Source organism: Eptatretus burgeri, chromosome 5 (genome assembly GCF_056783735.1).
Source record: "Eptatretus burgeri isolate ZD-2024b chromosome 5, Ebu_testis_v1, whole genome shotgun sequence".
NCBI lineage: Eukaryota > Metazoa > Chordata > Myxini > Myxiniformes > Myxinidae > Eptatretus > Eptatretus burgeri.
Window position 1 is genome coordinate 27328651 of NC_140965.1, and position 23010 is coordinate 27351660.

Below are 23010 nucleotides of genomic sequence, written 5' to 3' on the forward strand. Positions count from 1 at the left end.
ACTGCCTCCTTCAGCCACGTGGCACGTGGACTGTCTCTGTTGGCCGTGTGGCACGTGGACTGCCTCTGTCGGCCGTGTGGCACGTGGACTGCCTCTGTCGGCCGTGTGGTGCATGGACTGCCTCTGTCGGCCGTGTGGCACGTGGACTGCCTCTGTCGGCCGCGTGGTGCGTGGACTGCCTCTGTCGGCCGCGTGGTGCGTGGACTGCCTCTGTCGGCTGCGTGGCGCGTGGACTGCCTCTGTCGGCCGCGTGGTGCGTGGACTGCCTCTGTTGGCCGCGTGGTGCGTGGACTGCCTCTGTCGGCCGCGTGGCGCGTGGACTGCCTCTGTCGGCCGTGTGGCGCGTGGACTGCCTCTGTCGGCCGCGTGGTGCGTGGACTGCCTCTGTCGGCCGCGTGGTGCGTGGACTGCCTCTGTCGGCCGCGTGGTGCGTGGACTGCCTCTGTCGGCCGCGTGGTGCGTGGACTGCCTCTGTCGGCTGCGTGGCGCGTGGACTGCCTCTGTCGGCCGTGTGGCGCGTGGACTGCCTCTGTCGGCCGCGTGGTGCGTGGACTGCCTCTGTCGGCCGCGTGGTGCGTGGACTGCCTCTGTTGGCCGCATGGTGTGTGGACTGCCTCCGTTGGCCACGTGGACTACCTCCGTCGGCCATGTGGTGCGTGGACTGCGTCCGTCGGCTGCATGGCGCATAGACTGCCTCTTTCGGCCGTGTGACACATGGGCGACGTCTGTTGCTATGTGGCACGTGGACAGCCGCCATTGGCCGCGTGGCAGATGGCTGGCCCCCATTGGCCGCGTGGCACATGGACAGTCTCTGCAGACTGCGTGGATGCCCCCTCCCCCCCCATCTGCTGTGTGGAACATGAACTGCATCTGTCTGTGTGGTGCATGGACGGTCTCCATTGGTTGCATGGTGCCTGGGTAGCCTCCGTTAGATGCATGGCTCATGGACGGCCTTCGTCAGCTGTAATCTCTACTACAGACCTGGCAATGTGGTATATTACTGCAGACCTAGCACTGACGAGCACAAATGCCATATCAAAATCCTTGAAAACATGTTGTGACTTTATTGATGTCACATGCTTGTTATGACATCTACCGAAATGAGATCCCCTTATGTATTTGGTGGCTCATGACCGGTTGCGAAACACATCATGTTGTGTTTCGGCCAACCATGGACAATGCGTCCATTGGTGGATTGTTCTGTTTCGTGTTGCTTCCATATAAACACATGACAGTACTCGTGTTTCTGGGATGTCAGATTGAAATCCCATAGACTGTGTTGATTTGTCTACTGTCGACATGAATTGCAAGGACATTGGTAAATTTTTACTATTGTCTCCATCCCCAAACCATTTTATTGGCAATGTGATGACACAGTGATTATGCACGGTTGCTACAAGCAGTTTTGATCTCATTGCATTGCTCAGTGGCTGTTGTCAGTCATCAAAGGAAGGATTCCTCTTGTATGGGTTTTTGAAGGATGATGTACAGCATGATTGGTCAGTTTTCTTTGTGCAATGAATCCAAAAATGGCTTTCACTGATAATGCATTCACTGCCAAGCTGTGCGTTTTTTTTTGTTTTTTTTTGATATGGAGGTAAAGTGAAAAATTATTTCATGATCAGATCTCATTTGAATTTTGACTTTTGTTTCACTTTAATGGGATTGAAAGGAGACAAAGGAAAGATAACCCAGATGTCTCCTGATGAAATAGGATTACGAACTTCAGGAAGTTGGCTTTTGTTGATAAGATCGTCTGTGTGTAATCTATGTTCCTGCTGGAGCGTTAGATGCACTGAGATTCCACTTGCCCACATTTGCATCACCAGAATAGTGGTTTGCAAGATACTTGAAAAACTAGTGCCAAATGTACATGGTGCCTCATAAATAGTTATGCTGTTTTAAATGCTTCAAACTTTGTTGGTTGTCCTATGTTTATGAAACTGGTATCACGAGGAGTAACTCAGAACGTCTTTAAATCAGGAAATTTGGTTTAAAATGTAATGAAACCTAGAACAACAGTAATTTTAGTCCTATGATAGATATTCTGCCATTATGAACACTTTCTTCAATTAGCTGTAACATTTTTTCCTCAATCCATCATCGGATTACCATGAGACTTCTGGTTACCTGTTAATCAGAAAAAAAAATCATAATCCAAACATAAATTAATGTAATTGGTACTTTTTTTTAAAGTTGCGGTTACCAATCATTCCAGTCTCATAATAATCATTGAAATAAAAATCAAAACTACATATACGCATTTAAAACCGTGTCACTTTCTATCGGACACCCTGCAAATGAAGCCTGTTTTGAGTTCAAAAGCAATTGTGTGTTCGATACAAGCTAGAGGTTTGTCTGTATTTCTGGGAAGACTTACCTGTTTGGATGTCCAACGCGCAGCAAATCCTCCACACGTGCCAGGATGAACTTTGCCATCTCAGGTGTCAGTGAATGCAATGACAGCAATATGTTCCGCACCTCGGCCTCCGAGGGATTTCCGGTAAGTATGCGTTCCGCTGCAGCCACGCGCACCGTCTTCTCGTAGATTTGATTACTTTGATGATAAATGCGATTCATGGCAGAATTCACCTGGTGGAGGACGTTGAGCTGAAACTTTGTCTTGTTCTCTTATAGGAAGTTGAAAATGTCGAACAAGTTATCTTGAAATGTATTCATAGCATCGGGATAGGGGTTTTTTAGCTCTTCTTGATGCCAAGACTATTGTTGTGACTTTGCAATTAATCCATTTTTAAAGTGGAACATTTCACTCCGATATGAAAGTTTTTATTTTTTTCATTTCATAGTCCTCCAGAGGATTTCTATTCGATGATTAAACTGTGCACAGGAATACATTTTTGGACTGATGTCACACCAATACCTCATGTGTTATGAATTCTGAAGGGAAGCCCTGAAGGCCTGAAATGGCGATGGCGCTGGTGGCCCCCGGTCCAAGCTCGGCGTGCTTGGTGAAAATGTGCACCGTTTCTGGCAGGAATGTGTTCTTCAGAGCGAGAAGGTGAGTTTGTATCTCTGTGTCCGAGTTATTGGTGTCAGATCCTGCAAGAAGCCGCTTCCAAGCTTCACGCACCACCTATAAGAGCCGTGAAAGTAGAATAAAAATCAGCATTAAATAAGATTGTGTAATCTCTTGGAACTTGGTTAATTATGAACTAGCTTGAAATAATAATCACTGTCATCACTTGCAAAGTGGATGAAAATTTTCAATGAGGAAGTTTTATCACTCCCACCCACCTGTCATTCATGAGCCATAGGTGTGAATTCAATAATACTAGGCTTTTAGATCATGACCCATCATGATCATGACCCATCATCAAGATCCCATCACTTTGCACTCTGCTGAATGGTTTAATCAAAAGACAGCACATTGTACTTCACAAACATTTTGCACGTCTATCTGTCTGCGAGTGTCAATGAGGATGTAAAATGAAGTAAAACCCATGAAAATGGATCTTTAATAACACGTAATTGTTGTTGTCGCGGCGGTGATTGTTGTTGTTTGTGTGCTCCTTCCGTGCACTTTTATAAAATTTTCTCTTGCTTCGAGAAGTATTACTGTATATAATTTTGTGTGCCCCACTTGTGTCCTTGTAAAGGGTTCCTGCTGTCGTAGAGGAATGAATGTGACCGTTGTAAGCGCCACATGAAAGCTCGAGTTCTCGCTTCTTCTTCCTCAAATCCAGAAATTGGGGCTTTCAACACAGTCATCTTTGTGATTAAAGGAACGAATATTTGTTCGAAGTAAATCGATTATTACATTTCTGACAGAGTCGATCGATTATCGTCTTTCCAGCGGTAACATTGGCTTCGGTGGTGTAATTGTTAGAGCGTCTGTTCTGAATCTTGGAGAATGGCGGTTTGAACCCTGGCCGAATCACACCAAAGACTTTTAAAATGTTACGTGCTGCTTCCTTGCTTGACACTCAGTATTTGCAAAGATAGAGCACAGACAAACAACCATACATTGGTAATAATATCACAGGCTTTGATGGGCCTAATGACCTCCTCCTGCGAAGGTGGATGGAGGTTATGTTTTCACCTTTGTTTGTCTGTCTGTGTTGTGAGCAGGATATCTCAAAAAGCTGTGTACGGATTCGGATGAAATTTGGTGGACAGTTTGGGAACGTGACACGGACAAAATGATGAGATTTTGGTGAAGATCCGGATCCAGATCTGGCTACTAGAATTTTTTTAAGTGATTCTTCATTATTGAGAGATAGGGCCAAAAACGATATATAGCACGATATCTCAAAAACTTATGAACGGATTTGGACGAAACTTGGTGGGCAGATTGCGTATGTAACGAGGAAGAATTGTTTAGATTTTGGTGAAGATCTGAATTCGGAACTGAGAATTTTTAAAGTGATTTTTCACCATTGAGTGATAGCATGGAAACGACATGTTGTTGTTCGTCTTTCAGCTGCTCCCGTTAGGGGTCGCCACAGCGGATCATCCTTTATGATCCGCATACTGATTTGGCATAGGTTTTACGCCGGATGCCCTTCCTGACGCAACCCTGGTGGCCTCTTACGACACAGGTATAAGGATTGGGTTTCGCCATGATTCCGGGCTGCCCGACATCCTCTCATAGCACGGCCCAGTGCAGAGCTCCCATCCTCAAGCGATCCTCCAACCCAAGCCTCCGAGTAGCCGGATTATAGACGCACGCTACTACGCCCGTTATAGCATGGAAACGACATACAGTATGATATTTCAAAAAGTTATGGATGGATTCGGACAAAACATGATGGGTGAGGTGGTTCGGTGACAAGAACCAGCCACTTAAATTTTAGTTCAGGTCCGAATCCAGGTCCGGCCTTCCAGTGGGATTGAAAACGTAAAATAATCAGCTTGGTGGAGGTATGTGCTCTGCGGAGTGTCCTTCTCGTGATTACTTTTATTATTGTACGACACCAAAAACACTGGAATATCGTGTTACAAATGGAGAAACTCGGCTCCTTTTATTTATAGATCAAATTATCTGGCTTCCCGTCTGAGGCCATTTCTAGCACCTTCAATGGAGTCTCATGAGGTGGCGGTACTTATTGATTATGAAGAGGTTTAAAGTGGATATCCATCTGCAGAGTGAGATTGTATAACCTGTCATATTTGCTGTGGTCTCATACAAAGTCTTATTTTCCAGTCACAGACTTGTATTTTAAAAACATGTGTGTGGTCAAAAATACCTTGGCTACTCTGTGCTTATCTTAATGGAAAATCTGCTAATTTTGTTGACAAACAAGATTATCTTCCATCCATTTTCCCCTCTACTTCCTTTTGGACAGGATAGTGCAGACGTAACGCATATACCTTTCAGTTCTCTCGGCTGGATTCGATTCCAGGCCCGGCTATAAACTCTCAGATTGGTGCTTGGCCGGCAGGACGTCAGACCACAAAGTGTGCCGTCCCTCGGATGGACATTGACCTGGAGATGCTAGCATTACTCGGTGGATGTTAAAGATACCGTGGTGTTCTTCATGAAGACTAGTCAAGTACTCGAGTTGTCACCAGGAGCCTGAACAAATTACAAATTTCTGCACAAATCAGCTCGAGCCGAACGTTAGGCCTGGCTCAGAATTGTAGGCTCCTGAAAATTAGGTGAGCATTATGTTCGTATGCCTGGTGTTGGCTTAATGGTTAGGGTGGTGGGTTTGGGATCTTAGTGTCCTGAGTTCAAATCGCATTGGCCATTGAATTAATACCAGGTGGGTCCAGGATTGTGTCCAATAGCCCAGGAGACTGCTTTGGCCTAAGTCACATTTGCTCTATGGCGAGGATACGATGGCCGTACACCCTCTGAATTGACAGAAACGTGCGGCGGCCGCAGAGTTTCTGCGGTGGCCTCAGGGTGGCTCTACGTCGTTTGGCTATATTTTACAGGCCGTAGGGGGTCGCCGTGGAATTATAGCGCAGAGTTATAACTTTTTTCATTTCTCCGTTCACCGTAGCAATTCGACAAGCCGAAACAAAAGAACTGGTAAAAAAAAAAAAACCCACTCGTTACCGTCCGTCTGGCCGCACATTCGCCTTAGCGCCCCCCTGCGGTCCCCCTGCAGTCGCCTTGCCTTGCGTCTGCCTAGAAAATTTTATGGCCGCCGCAGGGCCCCTTTAAGGTCACCGTGCGACATCAACTCAAAGACCGTACGGCACCCCCACGTTTTCGGTCTCCATGATTTCTAAATACGCCGTGCGTCTCCCCGAAAAATAAAAACATATGTGACTGCTACATTGTGTGACCGTGGAAATACTGCGGCCGCCCTAAAATTGCTAGTGGCCATAGATTTTGGAGACCCCACGGCCGCCGTGGCAAATGTGACCGAGGCCTTAGGCAGTAACAATGCTTTGCACAGAGTATGCACTATGGTCCCAATGGTGGATGGATTATGTTCGTGAAAGACTTTGCACTTGAATGTGGAAATAATTTGGCCATTCAAGAAATATTCATCCTGGTAATAATAATCTCGAAGTGTATGCATATAAACATCAAAGGCTCAATCATGCGTCTCATTCATAATTGGAGGAATCAACCAATCAGCCCTCACTTAATAAATTATCCCCACCTATGGTTAGGATATTTTTTTGGTTGTTTGTTTGTTTGTTTGTTCGTTTATCGTACTAACTTTCATTAAACCATTTATACCTCTTTGGTTTGGACAAAACATGTGCACAAACCCCACCTTGAGTTTCTCTATGCACGGAGTGGGACGCAGGAGGATTGAATACGGACACTCATTGTGACACTTCAATCATGTTTTGTTGATGATTAAAAGCTCAATTGGGAAATTTCAACAGCCTAAGTGAGAACTGTCACTTTATGGCTATAAACTGCACTTCGTGGTAATTGATTGTGACGAAATATAATTTCCGCTTCCATTATATATATATATATATATATATATATATATATATATATATATATATATATATCTTCTTCTTCTTCTTTCGGCTGCTCCCATGAGGGGTCGCCACAGCGGATCATACGGATGATCCGCATTGTGATTTGGCACATGTTTTACGCCGGATGCCCTTCCTGACACAACCCTGGTCGCCTCTTACGACACAGGGATAAGGTACACCTATTTTAACCGGGGTATACACTGGCCCAGTATACTGGTACTCATTTCGCCGACCTCGGAAGGATGACAGGCTGAGTCAACCCCCTGGTGTATTAATTCAGTTGGCCAACGGGGTTTGAACTCAGGACCTCTTGGATCCCAAGCCGCTGCCCTAACCACTGCGCCAACACCAGGCTTCTCTCTATATATATATATATATATATATATATATATATATATATATATATATATATATATATATATATATATATATATATATATATATATATATATATATATATATATATATATATATATATATATATATATATATATATATGCCATAATGAGGTGCGATAATAAAAATACAAAGGCCTGACGTTGGCTTCGCTCCATGACAGATGGATATCCAAATTGACCTCAGCGCTATTGTTCAGTGAGTGAAACTCAAGTAGTGGGGGGGGGGGGGGGAACTTCTTGCAAATACCACTGGTTCCTCTAAAAAAGTGATCACCATGAAAAATCCAGTTAATGAAACACGAGCTTCTGTTAACTCTGAAAATTTGGGGGTGATCATGGGGGTGAACAGGTATCTTGAAGTATTGGAGGGAAGACACACAGGACAGGTGTTGATTAAAAACAAATATTGATACAAGGTCGAGGCTCATGCAGGGACGAGAACATAGAACAGACCAGGACATAACAGAACAAAAAGAACAGTATAAAAGGGAGAGGACACACACTAACAGCAGTGTAGATGGACAAAATAGAGGGAGACTTGCAGGAATAAAGGACATGGGAAAGAATGAGAGAAAGGGGAGGACACAGGGAGTGACCAGGATGGATACAGCCACAAACTCTCAATTACAGAAGTGGAAGGAAAAACCAGGGAAGAAACAGAAATGTAACAAAAAATAAAAAAGTAATGGATACATTAATTAATTCAAATCATTAAGAGGAGGGTGAGGGAGCAGGGGGAAACCAGGAAAGAGGTGGGCTTGGGGAGGGTTCATGAGGATAGAAAAGATCATGGGGGTGAATGGCTGTCTTGAAGCATTGGAGGGAAGAATGAGATTGAAGAGACTGAGGGAAGTTGGTTCCACAGGTGGGGGGGGGGGAAGATGAACGAATGAGGTGAGGTGTGCAATGATAAGAGACGAAGGAAGTTGGTTCTACAGGTTGGGGTGGGGGGGGATTCCTGAGTGGGGGTGAGCAGTGAGTGGATTTTGGGAGTTTCACCAGAAGGGGGTTACTGCCTCACCATATGCATCCTGTACAACCCTCGGAGAAGGAGGGGAAGGGTGGACAGAGCATGGAAAAGGCAAGGTGCAGCATCAGAAAGGAGGTGGTAGAAGACAGAGAGACCATGGTGACCTGTGTTTGATGATGGTGCCATCTGTTGCCCTTTTTGTGTTTGTTTTTTTTGTTTGTGTTTTCAGTTATAACAATCTTTGGCTCAATAAATTGTGTACATGGATAATATAGAGCACACTACAAGGTATCTGATATAACATTAGCTATCAAGTTATCAACAACAACAACAACAACAACAACAACGAGAAATTTTGCAGTACTGCACAAATTATTTATTTAGTTAGTAATTACTGGGACTTCAATTTTTGTACGTATTGTTATGTTTGTGGGGTACATGGAGGAATTTCATAGGAAAGATAGGATCGTATGGAGTTGCTTGGCCCATGGACGTGTAAGAGACATCTTGATGTAAATGAAGTAGGGAAAAAGTGAGCTTAAGTGTTACTTGTCACCACACGGGCGGGGGGGGGGGCATGGTGTGGTGTTAATTAGATATGGATTAAGGATAATTTCCCTCAGTATGTAATTGCTCCCCTGTGACTTTTCTCTTTGTTTTTGTATTACAAACCAGCAATGATAGAATTACGGTTTTATAACCAAGGCCACTATTACAACCGAGCTGCATGACCAAGTCGGAAGAAGCCCCGCCTCCAAAGATGATGGAGGGTGAAGTCATGCCCCTGAGGCTGATTATTGATGGGCATGACGTAGCAGGAAGAAGAAGAGCGCGAGAGAGGCCACGTTACTCAGAGGATGGGGAAGTAACTTGTAGCGATAAACAAACGCATGAATCGAGTTTGGTGTGAGGGAGGCAATCAGAAAGGCAGAGAGCGTCTCGGCAAGAGAACGGGGAGGCAGATCGTTGCGGGAGAAGAGAGACATGGTCGGAGATGTAGGCTCGGAGACGGACAGAAGCGAGAGAGGCAGGATCGGCGGTCGAAAAAGCAGGGCATTACGGATGGCTTTCCTTCGACGCATGAAGGAGAGAGAGAGGACATGGGAGTCAGAGGAACGTGGCTGGGATGGAGGATATCACTTTGCTCTCCTCTCAGCGTGACAAAATAGCTGTGTGATTGTCATATTCGAACTGAGGCAAATCGGCCACGTGCTGAGCAAGACACTGGCCATTGACTCTTGGTTGGTCATGAGAGACGGATCTCAAGGCTTCGTGTATATCGCCAAAGGGAGGGGCGCCATTCTGCAAAGAGCAGGATCGGCAAGCGCTTGGAGCAGCGGGAGAGAGTGACATTGGTGCCGTTTTTTGGGTGACAGTGGAGATGTTTGCCGATAAGGACAGTGAGCTCAGCCCTATTGAGGCAGGTTTAGCAACTTTGGACCTATCATGCGCTGTCTCCATGACACAGGCTGGGCAGTGTCGTCTGGCACCTCTCACCCAGGTCATACCAGATCCGAATCTCCTGGTCCACGGAGGAGCAACTGTGGTGCGATGGGGAGCAAGGACCAGACACGAGGGCATCTGCACTGGCTGAGCATGTGAGTCCAGTTGTGGTGATTTCAGGAAAGGAAGAGTCAGAACTTGAAATGGAACGAGAACCACAGCCTTTGCTGATTCCGAAACCCATGAATTGCTCGGCGTGATTTTTGGGGGCGCGGTTACCCCCGCAGCAAGGACACGGTCCAAGCACACTTCCTCAGCAAAAAGATTGCCTCGATTCAGCAGAGTGAAAGAATGAAAAGGGATTTCTTATTTTCTTTATTTTATATGACCGTGTGTGTGTGTGTGTGTGTGCACCTCAAATCGGAATTTAGGCTGTAGATTACTTCACGTTTTTCTTTCATCATTATAATTTGAATTATTTTCATTGTACATATTTCCATTGTACATAGTCATTAAATTACCCATTTTATTTAATTTCATTCGTGTAGCCTGTTTGTGTGGGTTTTGAGTGCAGCCCATGTACCTCCGCCCCTTTGCCCACCCTCCATCCCATTAATAGTGACATTAATCTCCAAAAAGGGTTAACTGCAATCCAAGGGAGAATTGTTTGGCCATCCGTCCAGGTAGGGGCAAACCCATCGGACATGACAGTATTATATAATCACTAAAGTTTTTTTTTTTGTTGTTTCATATTCTTGCAATAATTCTACACAATTCTGAAATGCTACTGCAAAATAAATTAGTGTTGTAATCTATATATTTTTAAATACCAGGCAATCTGCATCACTTAAGGAACTAGAATGGCATTCAGTGGAGCGCACACCTCCGTCAGGCTGAACCTTTTTATGTTTTGTATCCCACTGAAAAGCCAGATCTGGATCTGGACCTCGAAAAAGCTTCTCAGCTTGTTCTTTTCACTTACCTAACTCATCCATCAAAGTTTTGTCCGAATTCGTCCACCACTTTTTGGGATATTGTACTATATATCATTTTTGGCCCCATCTCTCAATGGTGAAAAATCACTTTAAAATTCTAGTGTACATATCTGGAACTGGATCTTCACCAAAATCGATTCAATTCTTCTGTGTCACACACCCAATGTATTCCCCAAATTTCGTGCATATCCGTACACAACTTATTGAAATATGCTGTTCACAGATGGACAGAAAGACAGCGGTGATGACATAACCTCCGCCCACCTTCAGTGGTGAAGGTAACAACTCATGCTCAGATGCTTTCTTCCTCAAATCCAAATAATATTTCCTTAAAAGCTTACCCCAGCCTGTTTAGAAAGTCGATTGTACCCTTATTGTTTTAAAGATTTCCTGCAAGAAACATTCTCTTAATTCTGTATGAACAAAACTAAGAGGAGGTAAGGGAGGGGGGGTTAGATTGGTGTCCACTTGGTGCCAACAAAGCGGAAGGAGCGGGGGTGAAAAAAAAAATCCCACCATATATCTGTACCTAATAAAGAGATAAGTCCCAATTATAATTTTTTTAAACTGCTGCATCCTAATTACTTCAGCCATTTTTTAATATATTAGTAGCTAAAACAAATAAATTGAGTTAATTACTCTGTTATTGATCAGAATAATCACTCTCCATTCGCATGTGTAAGCCATTCGAGGTCAAGGAAAGGTTTTGTCGTTATCGACATAACATTTCAAAGCACCGACTATCTTTAACCAGAGCATTGTTTAGAATCGTTTATGACATGACAACCCTTCCCATGCCAAGGAAACAAAACAATGCAACAACAGTATTTACATCACCATGAATCTCCGTAAACTGCTGGAGTTTTGTTATTTGGGCACCGTTTAGCATGTTTGTTATATTTGATAACGGGTATCATTTGTCATGATCTTCCTGCGACCCTAATTGTGCTTTCCAAAGATGGTTTGCTCTCGACTTTGCAATTCCAGGAACCATTGTTTGCCTCTCTTGACTGACATGCCAGTCACTGCAGCCATTGTGTTGAGGGCACCTACTGCCGTGCCTCTTGCGGAGTCAATGACATGTTTTGAATTTTCCATAATTGTTCTCAATATTTGCATACCATGATGACACTGCTTCTGGAGATCAAGTGAATCACATGTCACTGATTTACATACAAGGCGGCCTATAAAAGAAATACTCCTTATTTTATCCTTTGAAGATTGCTTAGTAGTGTTTGGTAGCACCATACTGTATCACTGATGCTACCAATCACTACTAACCTTCATACTCGCCTCGAAGAATAGAAGATGTCTCGTCTGGGTTTGAATCTCGATGAAGTTATAATCTATCAACCTGGTGTTTTGCGGGCAGAGAGATGCGTGTGCTCTCTGTCAGATGGACATTAAATCTAGGTGTCCCATCTTACAGAATTCGCAAAGAGTCGGCAATCTATCACTGGCACCTGGAACAAACTACAAATTCGTCCTTCAACCTACAGGGGGTACTGCATCAGCACGACAATTGAGCTCCCAGCAAATGACGCTACTCTCAGCCATATGCTGCATATGAAAGAAGAATAAGAGGAGCAAGAAGAAGATAATGTTGTGGGAAAATTGTTCAGTGCAATTTTAGACAAGGTGACTGAAGGTCTTCCATCAACGAAACAAAAAAAAGTCAGACAATGGTGCTGTTTCAATCGGAGATGTAAAGTGGTGACTGATGCATGCAGGTGCTTCAAAGCTTTATTTGAAATATAATTCTTCGACATCAAATGTAACTTGAAGAGAACGCCACTGCGCTTGAACCTGATGCCTCTGGAACAGTTACTTGGCGTGACACCAGAAAGGCTTCAAACACTATGAGCTGCAATGAAGTGGAGTCACGACAAATCAACCAGAAAGGCAAAACTGCCATTGGGAATTCCCAATAATGTGACAGTTGTCCTTGACATTCTCCATTCATCTTTTGAAGATCATGTCATTTCTGTATTAGGTTTCCAGACAAGCTCACCAATGTGCAGGAATGTCATTTCCCTCTCATGGCCTTGACTTTCATATGGAGATGTATGAAGAGTAGAGTATTTACTCACATGTAGAGTTACATGCTGCTGAGGGTGATAATTGTGGATTTTTTTTTTTAATCGGTTGATGGGGACGTGTGTGGCGTAATAGCGAATAATTTCATCCGTCAGTCGGTAGGAGTGCAAACGCATAATGGTGAACTGACCAAACATGCTGTTCATTAGAAACAAATCTCCAAAGAATACAGTTCATAAATGATGAATAAGTCGTCGCTTGAAAAAAACACTAAAATGTTTAATTCGAATTTGTAAATATGTCATAATTTCATGGGTCACCTTGTATAATGTAGCGGTGATATTTTCTGTTTTTACTCATTTTCTTTTTAAAGCCTTGTTCGGACGTTATAGATAATGTTCAATGGAATTGAAAGATAAGGTTTCATTTTCTACACCTTAAGTTCCCCTATATTCATATATTAAATGAAGAAATAGAAAAGTTGCAAATAAATAATCCATCAATCTATTGGGACCATACTCTGTGCAGAGCGTTGGTGCTGCCTGAACAGTCTCCTTGGCTATTGGGTACAATCCTGGACGGGTCACCACTCCGACACAGGATACCAGCAAGCTGGCACTCATTTTGCCGACCTCGGAATGATGACAGGCAGAGTCAATCACACCTGGTATTAATGCAATGGCCAAGCAGGATTTGAACTCAGGATCCTAGGATCCCAAGCCCACCAGCCGAACCATTAAGTCAACACCAGGCATAAATAAATAATGACAGTGAATATGTTAATACAAATGAGAAAATGGTTTGCAAATGATGGCATATTCCTTATCGGCCTTACCGGTAGTTGGCATTGACCAGCCTGGCAAAGCTTGCCCATGAGAGCTCCGATTACTATGATGACGGTCTGCCGTGTTTCGGCACTGGCAATCTGGCCATCAAGACGATCCTGGGGTAAACGACACAGTGAGCTTATTAATCATTCATTATACATTTATTACCATCACAAAATGATGTGGTATTTTGGAACTTGCACGCCTTTTTAAAATATATTGTTTTTATTATACCATACAATTTGACTTTTCTTTGACCTTTGAGTGAGAATGGAATACAAATTGGTAAATATTACTTATACTGCAGTTTTGTTTTACTTCTGAGCTTTTCTACACCCATTGAGGTCCTGTTTCCCTTTAACCTGAAGCACACATCCTCATGCTGCGATACATCCATGCATTTCCCATTTAGATATTTTCACCTTCACCTCATGTTGTCTGTGGGCCTTCATGACTACATTGCCACTTCATTTTTTTTTTTTTTAACAAATGCTCAGGCTGATGGCAGAGCTGCTACATGTACACAGAGACATGAGACAACACCAGACTTGACTTCAGACAAACCAAACTTTCTGGTGTACTCTGAGTGGCAGCAACACGATCTTGTGACATCGCTTTTCTCTCCGCATTCAGCAGCGCAATTAAGGAGAAATCTTCCTCCTCCCACCTCTATGGGATGCCAACCGGTGGGTGGATCCGTGCTCTGTCTTCTAAATACTGAGTGTCAAGCGGGCAAGCAACACATAAAAGTCTCACCAGACTTGGTCACGGTCAGAATTGAACTGCCGACCTCCCAGACTCAGAGCAGATACTCGAACCAGAATGTCACTGAGTCTGGTTAACAATGCTACTTGTTTATTCTGCCACTATAGCAATGCCAGTTGTATAATGTTTCATAATAGTGTGTGTGTGTGTGTGTGTGTGTGTGTGCGTGTGTGCGCGTGTGTGCGTGTGTGCGTGCGTGCGTGCGTGCGTGCGTGCGTGCGTGCGTGCGTGCGTGTGTCTCCTCCATAACTCCAAAACCATGAAATCTAGTGGCCTGAAACTTTGCATACATACTAAGGGAACTCCAAGGAAGTGCATGAATGAAAACTGGGTGTTTGGGTAAATTTAAACACCCCCTTTGAGGATAATTTATGGTAAAACCAGAAATAGGCTTACCCTTGGTAAGCCTGCATTCAGTGAGCTCAACTCTGGGGTCTTAATCGGCCATTTTGTCTGCTCAGTTGAAAAATGCCTTGCCTTAGAACAGGTCGTTTTCTGTACAATAAAGCTTCATACCTACGAATCACTGGATTCATTGCAATGCTTATAAATTCGTGGAGATGCCAGTGTTCATGCCTTTATTTAATTTCTGCACATGTGATAAGCTCGAGATCTCTTATTCTGAAGCAAATTTCAAAATTTAAACCATGGAGTTGACCTTAGCAGCAGTTCCGACTGTGAAAAACACTGTTTAATTTGTCCAATTCGGATATTATTTGACACTCCAGGCATCTCTGGGAAGTGCTTTGTATGATCGATCACTAATTGCTTGCTTAGCCTGGCGTTCCTTGTCAACTGTTTTGTTGTAATGTTTCCTTGAGTGCTTAAGCCAGTTGGCAAGCACCCTCCAGTCGATAGCAGTATGACGCACACAGCTCTTGTCATCCGGTTCACCCGCTGAAAGTGTTGTGAATTCAAGGTTTTTCACACGAGATCGCATTTTTCACCTTTTTCTGCGATCTGCTTTCATTATATTAATGTATTTATATGTCGCCCCAGTACACGAGCTTCTCTTCCTCTCGTGGTGCTTTCCATTCCCCTCCCCTCATGCTGCCTTCGCTTCCCCTCACGCTGTCTTCTCTCCCCTCATACTGCCTTCTCTCCCCTTACGCTGCCATCCCTCCCCCACCCCTCATGCTGCCTTCTCTTCCCCGCCCCTCACGCTGCCTTCCCTTCTCGACCCCTCATGCTGCCTTCCTCTCTTCCCCGCCCCTTATGCTGCCTTCCCTTCCCCACGCCTTACACTGCCTTCCCTTCACCACCCCTCATGCTGCCTTCCTCTCCCATAAAAACTGCCTTACTTTCCATTCCCCTCATGCTGCCTTCCCTTAATATAGTTATATTAATATACCTATTAAAAAAACAACCTTTCAACATCAAATCGAACCTCATGTTCAGAACTCCACCAAGGAGGAAATTGGGGCAAGTACTTGCGAACCCATGGCAGAGCATTGTGACCCCACAGGAGAGCACACCCATGCAATGGGAGCCGAGATGCAGTCAGTTGCTGCTGGCCTGAAGAGGTACGTAGACAGCACACACGGATTTGGTACAAATGGGTGGATTGGGATTTGCAAATGGACTCTCTGCATGCTTGCTTGGTTACATGTGTGCGGTGTGTGGGTTTCCCAGTCGAGCAGACCAAACTCGCACCCTGGCCCGTGGTGCATGGTGCTGTGGTGGTGGTGGTTACATGGCCGTCGCACAAACCATGTGCTTCAGCATGCGGAGAGCGGACGTGCTGCGGCGCCGAAGCCATGCGGGGCGTGCCGATCGATGCGGGTGTGAGGAAAGTTGAGCATGTTCGTGAGAATCTGTACACATATGAGTGAAAGTATGATTATATTGCTGGTGCACGTGCTTGGGTAGTATGGACCACAACTAAGTTGGAGGGATGTGTTTGAGGGGGCTGTTCAGGACTGAATGTTTAGTTTTTAATTTAAAATGGCTTGCCCAGAGTGTAGCATGTCTGAATTTGATTCAGCGTGAGCTGACCGGAGGGGTGGAAAGGTTGCTGCATGTGCAAACATGCCTGCATGTGTGCATGCATAACTTTATCAGAAAGATGGCATGGGTTTTAAATGCTCCCACCCAGTTTTATATAGAACATGGTGGTTAAAAAAAGAAGCGTTGCTGTTTGGATGCGTTTTTTCGCCCCAATATGCTGCCTTCCTTTCCACTACCCTGATGCTGTCTTCTTTTCCTTTCCCAAATGCTGCCTTCCCTTCTGCATTCCCTCGTGCTGCCTTCCCATCCCCTCCCCTCATGTGCCTTTCCTTCACCTCATGCTGCCTTCCCTTCATGCTGCTTTCCCTTCCCCTCATGCTGTCTTCCCTTCTCCTCATGTTGACTTCCCTTCCCCTTCCCTCGCACTGCCTTCTCTTCCTCTCGTGCTGCCTTCCTTTCCCCTCACACTGTCTTTCCTTCCCATCATGCTGCCTTCCCTTCCCCTCATGCTGCCTTTCCTTCCTCTTCCCTCACACTGCCTTCCCTTCCTCTCCCCTCATGCTACTATCTATTCCTCTCCCCTCATGCTGCCTTCCCTTCCCTCATTGCTGCCTTCCCTCATGCTGCCTTCCCTTCCCCTCATGATGCCTTCCCTTCCTCTCATGCTGCCTTCTTTTCCCTTCCCCTCACACTGCCTTCTCTTCCCCTCGTGCTGCCTTCCTTTCCCCCCACGCTGTCTTCTCTTCCCCTCGTGCTGCCTTCCTTTCCCCTCACGCTGTCTTCCCTTCCCATCATGCTGCCTTCCCTTCCCCTCATGCTGCCTTCCCTTCCCCTCATGCTGCCTTTCCTTCCTCTTCCCTCACACTGCCTTCCCTTCCTCTCCCCCCATCCTACTATCTATTCCTCTCCCCTCATGCTGCCTTCCCTTCCTCTTCCCTCACACTGCCTTCCCTTCCTCTCCCCTCATGCTACTATATATTCCTCCCCCCTCGTGCTGCCTTCCCTTCCCCTCCCCTTACACTGCCTTCCCTTCCTCTCATGCTGCCTTCCCTTCCCATCATGCGGCATTCCCTTCCTCTCCCCTCACACTGCCTTCCCTTCCCCTCCCCTTACACTGCCTTCCCTTCCTCTCATGCTGCCTTCCCTTCCCATCATGCGGCATTCCCTTCCTCTCCCCTCACACTGCCTTCCCTTCCCCTCCTCTCACACTAACTTCCTCCCAAACCCCTTCCACCACTACGTATACAACTCTCTGGAGGTTGAGGAAAGGAAGGGGTGTCAAAGAATGTGTGACTTGGACAAATGAACACTTTTTTTTGTTTGTTTTAGCAGTTGCAATTGCTGCTCAGATCAATTCCGCAGTTTAAAGTTTGGAATTTGTGAAACGATTTGAGAGCTTATCACCCTTTATTTCTTATCCGCACACATTTTAAAACTAAAGGCACGAACACTGGTGCAGCTTTTTTGAGAGTTAAAGGAAAATTCCCTTCCTTCCCTTCCCCTCCCATTGCCCTTACCTCCTCCTGAAGCTTCTCCCCCCTCCACACCTTTGGTCATCAACGGGCGGTGTTTAGTATAACCCGTTTGAATGTGCTGTTTAACGTGCCCCATTTCATTCAATACTGTACTATTGCTGGCAGACAGGACCATCTCCCCTGATTCCCCTCAAGTCCACTATCAAATGAAAGTCAACGTCACCCCCCCACCCTTTTCTCCTTGTGGCCCACGACCAAACGCAAGTCAACAACATCCCTTTACCTCCACTTTCCCTCCCCCCGTCTCTTCTCTCTCCCCCACCCTCCTCACTCCCACTCCCTTCCTGGAGTGTTCAGTAATGAGTGGTGAGGCGTTGTGCTCCCCCCTTCCTATCTCCCCCCTCACTCTCCCACCCATCTTCATCCACCCCTCCCTTCTTCACCCACCCCTCCTCCCCTCCTCCTCTCCTAGCACACACACCCCTCCTCGATCCCTCCTCTCTCCCCCATCCCTCCTTTCTCTCCACCCCACCCTCTCTCTCTTTCCTCCCCTTAACATTCCGATTTGGGAAGCAACGGGTTGGATTTGCTCATAAAACAAGTTCGAATGAGCTAAGATCCTCGTCCTCTTAATGATGACGTCATAAAAACGAATGTGACGTCATTGTGATGTATCAGGTTTGCGATAAATTATCTGTGCTAATGTCCGGCTTGATTCCCGCAAAAAAATTCAACCAGCTTGCCTAGTTTCGGAGATAATGGTATAGGCGATTTCCATTAGCAGTGATATTATGACGTCAACTTTTTTCTCGGAATAATTTCCAAAATTGGAGATGGTTACTACCTGCGCGTGGGCTTTCTGCATGTACATGGCAAGTTTCACGAAGATCCGATGAAAACTCTGGGTTGTGAAACAAAAAATAGGAATGACGTCATAAAAATTGATATGACGTCATAGTGATGTATCACATGTGCGGTAATTCATCTCTGCTAATGCCCTGTTCGATTCCCGCAAACAGAATTCAAAAAGCTTGCCTAGTTTCGGAGATAATTTTTTTGGCAATTTCCATAAGTGGAGATATTTTGACGTCATAACTTTTTTTCTCGGAGGAATTTTCAAAATCGGAGATGGTTACTGTGCACAGGGTATTTTTACATATATATGCCAAGTTTCAGGAAGTTTCGATGAAAACTGTAGGCTGTGAAACAAACTCGTTTCGGAGATAATGGTATAGGCGATTTCCATTCGTGGCGATATTATGACGTAAACTTTTTTTCTTGGAAGAATTTCCAAAATCGGAGATGGTGACTGCCTGCGCGTGGGCTTTCTGCATGTACATGGCAAGTATCGTGAAGATCTGATGAAAACTCTGGATTGTGAAACAAAAAGTCAAAAAATAGGAATAATGTCATAAAAATTGATGTGATGTCATAGGGATGTATCATATGTGCGGTAATTCATCTCTACTAATGCCCTGTTCAATTCCCGCAAACAGAATTCAAAAAGCTTGCCTCGTTTGAGATAATTTTTTCGGCGATTTCCATTTGCGGAGATATTTTGACGTCATAACTTTTTTTATTGGAGGAATTTTCAAAATCGGAGATCGTGACTGTCTGCGCAGGGTATTTTTACATATATATGCCAAGTTTCAGGAAGTTTCGGTGAAAACTGTAGGATGTGAAACAAAAACGTCCACAAGAACAACAACGTGAGTAAGACTTAGAGATCCTCCATGAGGATCTAAAAATAGATGCTCGCAATACACTTGGAAATGTCACAAAACAGATGATGTTAGCATTTGAGATGCAGAGATAAAATCAAAGTAAATATTTTAATGAGCACTCAAGGGAGTTCAGACAAACCAGGATGGCCCGGTGCATTGCACAGACGGCATTTAATTCCTCATGAACTAAACCTGCCATAGCTGTGTGTTTGCGTGAGTTATAATGCTGATCTTATGTAAATGGTATTCTGTATATAAAGGCAGACACAATGTATAAGTAGTTGTTAGTTTAAGTGAAGAACAGCCTTCTTGATGTCAATGCAGATTTGAGTGTGAGGAATGCACTGGAGTTTGTAGTCATTATCTAGAGGATGGAACTCTTGCTTCTAATTGATCCCTGAAAACATTGAGCAACACTAACTCTCATGAAGTAACTCCCTTAGATTACTGTAATGAATCATCCTAGAGCTGATGGAGTTGTTATTTTTAAAATTTGTTGTTTAATGCATTGAAAACAATTAATAGTTAATAAGATGTGGCCCAATAGGCCAATAATGAGCATTAGTTAAAATGAAATCAAATGGCAATAATATGGTTCTTCATTCAAAAATTTAATAAATAATTACAGTGAGAAGATGTTTGTTTCGAGTATATTTTGAAAATTTGTTTTTGTGGATAATTTTTGAGTTTTTTGGGTTTTACTTTTCTCGTTTGACGGTGAACAGGCTGGCTGGTAAGGGCCACAGACCTATAGGAAGTAGTATGCATACGCATTGACAAAATTATGTTTCACACCTCCACTGGCTGGAGAATAGAGAAAAATAATACGAAAAACACAAGAAGAAGACGCCTTGCAGAGTACGATGCTTGCAAAATCCATCAAACAAATTTGGCCTCAAAAAGAATTGGTGGTTTAATTCAATGACCAAATGTGCAACTCCTCTTGAAATTTCAAGTCAATCGGATGAAAATTGAGGATTTTAGAAATACCATCTGAGTTATTGACCTTGGGCCTATGTTGACCTTTTGTTCCATGTTGACCTCAAAAATAATTGACTTGTTGAATTCAGTTACCTGAAATATATATACTCCTCAAATTTCAAGTCAATCGGATGAAAATTGATGATTTTAGAAATCTCACCGAAGTTGTTGACCTTTGGCCTATGTTGACCTTTTGACCTCAAACACAATAGGCTTCTTCCATATGACAAACTCTACCGTGTGGTGAAGTCTCATGAAGGTCGGTTTAAAATTATGACCTGTCGGTGATAAACAGACAGACAGACAAACAGACAGACATAATGAAAAATCGTGCTTAGCATGACACTTGGCGAATTAGTTGACCTTTCCGTGTGGTGGTCCAAGCTGTAATGTCATGGAATGTGTGGTGTTTATTTGTTCGTACATTAATAAAATGAAGCGACGCCACAAAAAACAATTATCAGGCGCGCGTTGTCATGGTAACGGCAGCAGATTGAAAATTTTCACAACTCATTTCAAGCCTCCATGTGACATTCAACAACTTATCATCGATGCTTGTTGCCTTCATTCTGATCGTAGAAAATATTTGAAAATACCGAGGAACATTGCTTTTCAACCAGCTTTACGATCCCGTTATCAGGTTTGAAATATGTTGTAAAACAAAAATGTATATTTTATATGTGTGTTTTTCATGTTTTGGGTGACCCTGACCTTGACCTTGGGTCAATTTCGATCAAACTTTGTACACATGTTAATATTGCATGCATAATTAGACAGTATAAGTTTCAATATAATAAGTGCAAAACTGTTTGAGAAATAGCCATGTGTAATTCACAAAATTACCCATTGGTTTATAGTGGGCGATAATATAAAGTGATGCAGAATCCAGATCCTGATCTTGAACATCACCAAAAGTCACATATCTTTTTGCACTGTGGATTTTTCTCAGCTGTTAAAATTTCATCCAAATCGGTAAAGAATTGTGACCTGCAGAACGAATAGAAATTTTTTTAAATCACGCCAACAGCTAAAAACTTTGATGTCATACGCTTGCGAAAACTGTGCATAATTTGTACTAACGTGCATTTTAAAACATTGAGATATTGCATTGAAGTTTGTTTTGGCGTCAACAGGAAGTTGCTACGACTTCCGGTTACTGAGAAAAATGTGTTTTAACATTGTGCGACGTCACGTCGTGACGTTTAGTCCGATAAAGACGGGGTTTGGACACGGACCGTCTCAGGTGGATTGCCTATCAGGTGTAAAAATTTAAGAACGACTGGTCCAGCCGTTTGGGCTGTAGATGACCGGACAAACAAACAAACAAACTAACAAACGGAACAGACCAACATACTTGACAAAATCGAAGATTTCGCCAAGTAATAACAAAATCGACTGGCCAATATATATTTGAAAAATATTCGATTTTGCAAGGAACAAGAATCTTGATGTTACATAAAAACAGCACTTGTTGTACGAGGAATTAACTCAAGTTTGATGAAGTCAATCTCCAAATAAAGAATCCTTTTCAAAAGAGTCATAATTGGTGGAGGTACTTGATGAATATTATTCAGTCGGTAGATTCAGAAGGAAACAAGGAAGTTGAAACTATTTTATTTGTGCATTATTCCTCTGTGACGTATAAATACATCAGGGTTATATTTGTCCTTCGTCAGCGTTTACTGTAATTTTCAAATTATCAACCACAGTTTATTCACGAATTTTGTTGTCAAAACCATCCAGTGTGGTTAATACATGAGTGTGGCTTTTACTTCACCTGGTGATGTTAATGTGTTCCATTTCTCTTTTACCACTATGCGGCAACCTAATCATTTCGAACAAAACATGTCTTCAGCAATCTCGAATCTATAGTAGCTTTATCTTCACTTAAAAGTGACCAGCAGATTAAGTGTATCCGATTGTAATTTGATATGGTCCTCTTTATTGCCGTGCGACATATGTATGCTCGGGTTTGTTTTTTGGCAATGCTTCACCGATAAAAATTGCTCTTTCTGGTGATGTGCCGGTACGAGAGGACAGATTTGATGTGGATGTTTTAAGCACGTGGAAAACTCCGAAAACATGACGTGTGTTTACAACCAGTTTCAAGCTGAAGGTAATAGAAGTTGCAAAATCAAAAGGAAATCGAGCAGCTCGTCGAGAATTTAATGTGGATGGAAGAATAATTCGGCAATGGCATGATCAGGAAACAAGTGTCCAGTCATTCCCACAAGAAGGCGAACCATGGAAGAAAGTGCTGACATCCATCCTTCGGACAACACCTTGTGGCATGACTTGACTCACTTTGTGACTCAGGACGTGACGTATCCACAGTACAGATAAGAATGAAAGCAATGGATCTTGGTAAAGATCACAAAATTGATGACTTTTCATGCGACGTCAAACTCGACGTCCGAGTGAGAACAAATGTAGGTCAGAAACTGCCTGACGATTGGGAGGAGAAAATGACAATCTTTCTTGATTACATGGATAAAATCATCAAAGAGAAGGCATTCCCCATTCAAAGATT

At 43.7% G+C, this 23010-nt stretch overlaps 1 protein-coding gene across 3 annotated transcripts in view; it reads right to left on the reverse strand.

Annotated features, from left to right (window-relative positions):
- The window catches only part of LOC147026123 (microsomal triglyceride transfer protein large subunit-like), a 227369-nt gene that overhangs the window by 17986 nt on the left and 186373 nt on the right, over positions 1-23010 (reverse strand). For all 3 annotated transcript variants that reach the window (XM_085881241.1, XM_085881240.1, XM_085881242.1), the window contains exons 10-12: positions 13597-13704; positions 2882-3094; positions 2381-2592 (exon numbers count right to left, since the gene is read on the reverse strand). In XM_085881241.1, coding sequence (XP_085737367.1) covers positions 2381-2592; positions 2882-3094; positions 13597-13704 — 533 coding nt within the window. The remainder of the gene's footprint in view (positions 1-2380; positions 2593-2881; positions 3095-13596; positions 13705-23010) is intronic.